General features: G+C 61.7%; 1 protein-coding gene across 1 annotated transcript; it reads right to left on the reverse strand.

Annotated features, from left to right (window-relative positions):
* Positions 1 to 2,366: 2,366 nt before the first annotated feature.
* On the reverse strand, positions 2,367 to 3,114 carry LOC113961041 (zinc finger protein 70-like). Its single transcript, XM_027671043.1, has 2 exons — positions 2,995 to 3,114; positions 2,367 to 2,826 (listed from the first exon to the last, which is right to left on the reverse strand). The coding sequence occupies exons 1-2, from the start codon at positions 3,112 to 3,114 to the stop codon at positions 2,428 to 2,430; spliced, it is 519 nt and encodes a 172-aa protein (XP_027526844.1). The 3' UTR covers positions 2,367 to 2,427.
* Positions 3,115 to 8,234: the final 5,120 nt, after the last annotated feature.

Consider the following 8,234-nt stretch of genomic DNA (forward strand, 5'->3'; position numbering starts at 1 on the left):
GACCTGACTGTGCTGCTCTGCTGGGCTGGGGCAGGGGCAGGGAGATGAGGGGACCAGGGAGGGGCTGGACTGGGCAGTGCCAGGGAGGGGAAAACCCCAATGTTGAGCTGAAGTGTGTGAGTGTGCAGGGTGGGGGCTCTGCTGCCGCTTGGACACCTCTGGAGTCAGGGTTTCCTTTGGCAACACAACTTATTTCAGAGGAGATAGTTTTCCAGAGCTGGCTTTTCCCCTTCTTTCTCAAGGTTTTCTTTTTTGTTTTCAGTTCCCCTGAGGGGAAAGGAGGAAAGGGAAGCACGTGTTGATCCCTGGTTTTATCTGTATACAAAAGGGAGCTGGGGTGGGAAGGGAGAAAGAGCAATTTCTCTCTTTATTCTCTCTTTTATTCCATTCCCGCCTCCCTCGCCACACCCCGGGCGACTGTTTCACCGCCGCCACTCCTCGCTCGTCCCGCGGGGCAGCTCTTTTAGCTCCGGGGCGGCGGAGACTCCCCCGGTGCGGCTCTTTGGTTTTCCTTGGTTTATTCTCCGGAGTTGATTCTGTTCAGAGCTCGCCCCCCCTCTCTGGCGACCCCCGCCAGGGCCCGTCCCGGGGCGACTCCTTCAGTGCCACGGGCGGCGGGGACCCCTCGGGGCGGCTCCCCCAGGGCCCCGCCCGCCGCCGCCGCCGCTCCCCGGGGCCCTCCCCGCTTCCTGCCGGGATCGGACACCGCCGGCGGCCCCGGCCCTGCTGGGCTCCATCAGCCTCAGGAATTGCTCCGAAGGAGGGGCCGGGGGCTTCCTCTTGGGCTTTGCCTCCCTGGCGCTGGGGCTCGGCTTCTACCTGCGCCAGAAGGTGAGGGGGGTCCCAGGGGGTCGTGTGTCCCCCCCAGAGCGTCTGTGCCCCCCCGGGGACCTCACCCGGTGTCACCCCCTTTTCTCTCCCCACAGAGCTCCTGAGCCGGCGGCGGCCGCAGCCCCTCCCCGGGGCCTCGGGCCCGGCTGCTCCCAGTGATCCCAGTAAAGCTTCCCAGTTCTCCCCAGTCCCGGGTTGGGGGCAGTGGGGGGGGGGGAGGTGGATCCCAAGGTGTGGATCCGAGTTTGGGGGGGCAGAACCGGCCCCGGGATGGATCGGGAATGGGGACCACCATGTATACCCCCCCCCCGTCAACCCACTCTGGGAGGGCTTTGGGAGGGCACCTTCCCCTCAATAAAGCACCCAGCTCACCCCAAAAGGTGCTGGGACCCCCCCCCCCAAACCTCCCCACAGCCCCCCAGGGACCCCCAAACCCACTCAAAGCCCACCCAGGACCCCACTCAACCCTTTTCTGGGGGGACTTCTCTGGGTACTGGTGGTGCTGGGAGCCCCCCTGGCTGTGGGCGAGGAGCTCTCGGGTGAGTGGGGGGTGGGAAGGGGGCGGTCGGTGAGAAAAGGGGGCTCAGAGGGGATAAAGGGGTGGTGGGACCCCAAACTGAGTGGGAGGGTAGTGGGACTCCCCAAAAGTGGAGGAGGGCAGGGCACTGAGGTTTGGAGGATGATGGGAAATGGGTGGGAGAGGTCAGAAGAGTGGGGAAAGGGCAGGGTGGGACCCCCAAACTGAGCATGAGGGGGCTGGGGAGTGGGGAATGAGGTGGAAGGGGTGGGAAAGGGAGGAAAAAGGTGGAGGTTGGGACCTGAAAAGTGATCATGGGAGGGCTGGGGATTGAGGGACCATGGAAAATTGGGAGGAACAGGGAGAAGGGTGGAAAAGGCGGGGTGGTCTGGCAGGTCCGATGGTCCCATGGGGGTCTTTGGGCACAGGGGGGTTGGGAAAGGGGGGTGGCCCCCCTGAGCTCCCAAGTTCCTGTGGGGTGCTGGGGGCTGCTGGATCCAATCTCAGCCTTGGATTATGACAACAGTTTCAATTTAAAAGAATTACAAGAGGTGTGACTGAAACACTTCTGTCCCCCAGGTTTTAATGATGGCAAATAAGATCTATTGATAGAAATTAATTAGTTAGGGTTCCAAATGATCAGACAAAAGATCTTCATCAGAATTATTTACTGCACAGTAGAAACACTAAAACTACCAGGAGTATAGGATAAGATAGGACAGTGCTGACAGTAAAGCAATTGTTGAAGCAATTCTACTCAAGATGGCACAAAAGTAATAATCCTTAATTAGAGATGGATGGAACTCCCCCAGACCAACACTCGTGGGGAGATCTCTGCTCTCAACCTCCAGGAGTGACCTTGGGGAGTCCCCAGCCAAGGCAGGAATCTCCACAAACCCCCCAGGAAGGGTTCTGTTGGAAGAACCTGCCCCTGGGAAAGGGGACTGGCCCTTTGTGGTCGAAAGGGATGGACTGACAGTCACTGGACTCCAGGGGTTGCCTCACCATCAGGGGCTTCATTCGGGGTGGAAGCAGCAGCCGAAGCTCTTCCCGCAGACAGGGCACCGGTAGGACTTCCTTTACCGGTGGGTCTGTTGGTGATAGGTCATGGCAGAGCTCCAGGTGAAGCTCTTCCCACACTCCTCACACTTGTAGAGCCTCTCCCCGGTGTGGATGCGCCGGTGGGTGACGAGGTGGGAGTTCTGCTTGAAGCCCTTCCCGCAGTCGGTGCAGCGGAAGGGCCTCTCATCCGTGTGTGTCTGCTCATGCTTGAGGAGATTCCCGCTGGTCTGAAACCTCTTCCCACATTCCGAGCACTTGTAGGGCCGTTCCTCAGTGTGGACGTGCTGGTGGGTGTGGAGGGTGGAGCTCTGGCTGAAGCTCTTCCCACATTCCTTACACACGTAGGGCCGTTCCCCAGTGTGGATGCGCCGGTGGTTGTGGAGGTTGGAGCTGTTCCTGAAGCTCTTCCCACATTCCTGACATATGTAGGGCTTTTCCCCAGTGTGGATGTTCTGGTGGGTGTGGAGGCTGCAGCTCTGGCTGAAGCTCTTCCCACATTCCCCACATGTGTAGGGCCGTTCCCCAGTGTGGATGCGATGGTGTTTGCGGAGGTCGGAGCTGTCACTGAAGCTCTTCTCACACACCCTACACATGTAGGGCTTTTCCCCAGTGTGAATGCGCTGGTGGGTGCGGAGGGTGGACCCATGCTTGAAGCTCTTCCCACATTCTCCACACTTGTAGGGCCGATCCCTAGTGTGGATCATCTGGTGTTTGCGGAGAGTGGAGCTGTCACTGAAGCTCTTCCCACATTCCCCACATGAGTAGGGTCGTTCCCCAGTGTGGATGTGCTGGTGTCGGAGCAGGTCGGAGCTCAGTCTGAAGCTCTTCCCACATTCCAAGCACTTGAAGCGCTTCTCCCTGCTGGGAGGCTGCTCAGGGACCACCAGCTCAGAGCTCTCCCTCAAGCTCTGGCCACCTTCCCGGCACAGGCTGGGTCTTTCCTCCTCAGAGCACCCTGGGCTGGCTTTGGAGCCCCTCCTCCGCAGGGATCTCCGGACCTTTTCCTCCCCGCTGCCTTCCTGCGCCGGGGAGCCCTTCAAAATGGCCTCTCCCACCAGGCTCTGCCGGGGGGATTTGTCCTCCGGGCTCTCCGTCCTCAGCTCGGGGCCTGGGGCAGGAAGCAAGAAGAACAGGGAGGGGATTTGCCTCTGGCCCACAGGGAAGGCCAAGGACATCCCCCCAACTCCGGCCCCGGCAGGACGGCGGCGGCAGCGGGGTTGTCCTGCAGCCGGGGGCCATGCTCGGCTGCCAGAGCCAGCACAACACCCGCCCAAAGGGCCACTGACTTCCTCCTCACCTGCCTGGGGGGCCCAAGGCATCTTCCTCTTCCTCGCAGCCTCCTCCTCCATCCGACCAAGTTTTGGGAAGGAGAAATCCTGATGGGAGGGGAAAACAAGGGCTGAGTGCATTGGCTTGGGGGTTCCTCCTGCCCAAGTCCATCTCTAGAACTCTCTGGGCATCCTGTGACCACAAAAACCTCCAAAACACCAAGATTCAGCCCAGAAAAACCAAAACCTCTGAGATTCAAGCAAAAACCCCCTCAGAAATAGCAAGATGAACTACCCCCCAAAATCCAAAAAGTTGAGATTCAGCAAAAAAACTCTCCAAAATATGAAGATTCAGCTCAAAAAATCTTTCCCATAAGTTCCTCCTCTCTGGTCTCTCCCCTCTGGGGTTTGGGGGGTTTCCTCTGTCTGGGATGCTGGGGGTCCCACTTAGGGATGCTGGGAGTCTTGGGGGTCCCAAGGGTCCCTTCTCCTCTGACTTTTGCCTTTGGGGTGCTGTGCTCCCAGACATTCCCACTCTACAGGTTCTACACTCTGTTGTCCCGGGGATCCCAGGTGTCCCCACAGTCCAGGTTTTCTCTTCTCCACATCTCCTGTTTCAGGCTCCCGGGGGTCCCGGGGCTCCTCCCTCTCCGTGCTCCCCCCTCCAGGCTGCCGGGGGTCCCCCAGCTCCGGCATCGCCCCCGCTCCGCCCTCCACACTCGGCAGCTCCCGGGCTCCACACCCACCCCCGGCACTCCCAGGGGCCCCCAAAACCGCTGTGTCCCCCCCACCGGCACCGGGCTGACAATGGAGCCGGCGGGGCCTGACCCAGCAACACCAACCCCCACCGTGAGGGGGGACCCGCATCCCCCCACCCACCACCGGGGCTCTGCCCCCAACCCAGCCCGGCACCCCCAAAAAACAACTCCTGCCCACCCCCAAGAGCCCCCAAGGGCACAGCCCTGCACAAGGGCCGGCTGTGCCCAAGGCAACCAAACAGCCCCACAGGTGGGGGGATACCAGAGGCTGCCCCAGGGACGCGAGAGCAGGGAGTGGATCGGGCCCCCTGACACGTGGGCGGGCTCTGGGTTCAGCCTGACCAGGGGCAATTTGGCACCAACAGCACGGCCCCGACCGCTGGCTCAGCACAGGGGTCTCGAGTTACTCCCCCCTCTCCAGGCTCTTGGGGCTCTAGCAGCTCCCCCCTCTCTCCAGGGATCAAGGCATGGGGACATGGAGGGACCCCCACAGCAACCCTACTCCCCCTCCCTCCCACCCCTTTCCCATCGGCCCCCCAAACCCTGGCTCCCCCCAGCTCCCTTTGGGGGTGACCCACCGCCCCTCATGCTCCCTTTGGGCACCCCACTCACTCTTTTCCCTTCTCTCATCCCTTTCCCATTGTGGCCGCTCCACTCACGCACAGCAGCAGGAAGGGCAGGGACAGGGGCAGAGCAGCAACAGGAACAGCAGGAGAACAATCACCCCCCCCATCCTGCGGGTGCCCGGGAAGGGGAAACTCATCCAAAATATCCTGGGGGGAGTGCAGGGGGGATCGTGACATACTCGGGCTGCCAGCACAGATTTCCCTGCAAAGTCTGCAGGGAGTCAAGCTCTGGAGAGGAGATTGTGCCCCATGGATGGGATTGCAAAGGCTCCCTCAGGTCCCCAGCAGGAATCAGCAACCAGGAATACACACAAAAGGTCCCCACAAAGATTTCGGGGGGAGTTTCTTGTAGGGAAGGGACAGTATCACCCCACCAAGGCAGGGCTGGCAAGTGGGAGGCTGTTCCCTGGCTGTCCCTCACCCGTGGCCCTGCCCGTGGTCCTGTCCCTTGGCTCTCTCTCTGCCAGCTGAGTGTGGGGCACACGGGCTGGGGGTCCCTTCCAAGCCCCCCGGGCAGCTGGCGTTGGCTGGGGGGATGTGAGGGCTGGGCCTGCTCAGCACAGCCCCGGCCTCATGCCCAGCGCCTCTTTCCTGCCCCACACAAGAGCTTCCCGGCCCCCCCAGGGCTCCCCTGCTGCTGCCTCTGCTCCTGGCCCTGCCTTTGCTGCTCCCTTGGCTGGGCCAGCGGCTGCAGGGGGGGATGGCAGCAGCTTCAGCTCCACGGCACTTCCTGGGGGGAGCTCAGCCCGGGGGGGACGGGCAGGGACCTGATGGGGATTGACAGGGGCCCAGCAGGGACAGCCAGGGCCTGCAGGGGAAGGCACAGGGACAACCTGGCCCCCCACACTGCCAGGGCTGTCTCTGCTCCTCCTTGCAGGCTCCTGCTGCCACACTTTTCCTCAGCCAGGACACCATCCCTTGGCCCTCTTGGCCACACTCTGCCTCCTCTTCAGCTTCCTGTCCATCCACACTCCCAGCTCCCTTTCTGCCTGGCTGCTCTCCAGCCACTCTGGCCCAGCCCGGGGGGCTGACGGGGCTTCTTGTGGCCAAAGGGCAGGACCCGGCCCTTGGCCTGCTTGAACCTCAGCCCCTTGCAATCAGCCCATGGATCCAGCTTGGCCAGGTCCCTCTGCAGAGCCCTCCTGCCTTCCAGCACATCAACACACCCCCAGCTTGGGGTCAGCTGCACATTTGCTGATGAAATGCCTGGTTCTGCAGGAGCTGCAGATGCTCAAGGGGCAGCAGGACCAACTCAGGCGGCTGGGGGAGCCTGGGGGGCTTTGGGGTCTGGGAGGGTCCTGGGAGAGCTGGGGAGGGGCTTTGGGGATTGGGGGTACAGACCAGGACAGACCAGGACAGACCAGTACCTCCTCACTGCTCCCCAGATCTCTCCTGGAGCTGGGCCACGTTGTCATGGGACACCTGAGCCCCCCCAGCGCCCTCCCAGTACAGCCCACTGTGTTCCTGTCCCAGGGTGCCGGGTGATCCCTCTTTGGGGGGGGTTAGAAGGGATTGGGGGGGGGGCTGGGGGAGATTTAGGGGGATCTGGAGGGGTGGTTGGATGGGGATTTGGGGGATTTTGGGTGAATTTAGGGGAGTTAAAAGGGGTTTTGGGGGATCAAAAAGATCTGTAGGGGGAGGGGATTAAAGGGAAAATGGGGGTAAGGGACATTTGGGGGGGGTTAAAGGGGCCTGAGGGGGAAGAGGAGGAGCTCCACCATGAGCAGCTGAGTCCTAAGACCCCCCTTGTGTCTCCAAGACCCTCTTGGTGTCCCCAGTTCCCCCCTTGACACCCTGAGACCCCGCTAGTGTCTCCACTGTCCCCAGGTTCTCCCCAGGGCTCCAATTCCACCGCCTGACACCCCCAATTCCACTGTCCACAAACCCCTCCCCACTGTCCCCAAATGCCATCTCTGATGTCTCCAACCTTCCATCTCACTCCAGGAGCCCCCCCGGACCCTCTGACCACAAAAACGCCTTCCCCCCCCCCACGCTCACAGAAAGGCCAAGGGCATCTGGGGACACGTTGGGGACAGTTGGGGGGCTTTGGGGGGCACTGGGGGATTACTGGGGGATACTGGGACACAGTGGAGGGAACCAGGGGGAACTGGGAGGGACTGGGGAGTTACTGAGGGACACTGGGAGGGCACTGGGAGGGACTGGAGGTGATCTGGGGCACACTGGGGGGCACTGGCAGAGAACTGGAGAGTTACTGGGGGATTACCAGGATACACAGGGGGACACCGGGAGGTTACTGGGCCATACTGGGGGTTACTGGATGCTCACTGCAGGATCACTGGGCCATAGAGGGGGCAGTGGGAGATCACTAGGACACACTGAGTGGTCACTGAGGGGTTTACTGGGTCATACTGAGAGTCACTGGAAGGTCATTAGGATATACTGGGGGCACTGGGATGCCCTTACCTGGATGCAGTGTATCTCCCTTTCCGGATTTTGGACCTACGACCCCTCCCCCGGGAGCTGGGGGACCCCCTGCACCCCACTGCTGGGCTTTAGGGGACAACCCAAAATCTCCTCAAAACCCCTTAAATCCCCTCAGAAATCCACCCCTCGACCCGTCGAAACCTCCTCAAGGTCCCCTCAAATGCCATCAGAAACCTCATCTCCCCCCCCAGGACTCCCTAAACCCTCTCAGTGATCCGCAAAACCCACCTGGGACCCCCCAAGCCCATTCAGGGACCCCCCAATCCCCCCTCAGGGACCCTCAAAACCGTCTGGGACCCCGTAAACCCCCTAGAGACCCCAAAACTGCCGAAAAGGTCCCCGCAAAGCCCCCCAGGACCCCCAAACCTCCCCACAGACCCCTAAAGCCCACCTGGGACATCCCAAATCTCCTCAGAAACCAAAACCCCCTCAGAGGCCGCCAAACCCCTTCAGGAACCTTCAACCTCCCCCCTGAGTCCCCTCAGGACACCAAACCCCCTCACGGACCCCTCAAAACCTCCTCGGGAACCCCCGAACTCCCCCGCTAAGCCCTCCCGAGACCTTCAGCTTTTCCACCCACAGCCGCGCTCCCCGCAGCCCCCGAGGGGATCCCCAGAGCCCCGCTTTTACCGCAGCCCCCGCCAGCTCACACAGCGAACTGCAGCGGCCGCCGCCTTCTCCTCACTCGCTCCACGCGGCCAACATGGCGCCCGCTCTGCCCGCCCTC

This window comes from Neopelma chrysocephalum, unplaced genomic scaffold, assembly GCF_003984885.1.
Source record: "Neopelma chrysocephalum unplaced genomic scaffold, ASM398488v2 Primary Assembly neopelma1_97024, whole genome shotgun sequence".
Taxonomy (NCBI): domain Eukaryota; kingdom Metazoa; phylum Chordata; class Aves; order Passeriformes; family Pipridae; genus Neopelma; species Neopelma chrysocephalum.

Coding starts and splice junctions, on each gene's coding strand:
- LOC113961041 (XM_027671043.1), bottom strand. CDS start 3,114: ATGATCCACACTAGGGATCGGCCCTACAAGTGTGGAGAATGTGGGAAG. Junction 2,827..2,994: donor AAAAGCCCTACATGTGTAGG/GTGTGTGAGAAG, acceptor TACATATGTCAG/GAATGTGGGAAGAGCTTCAG.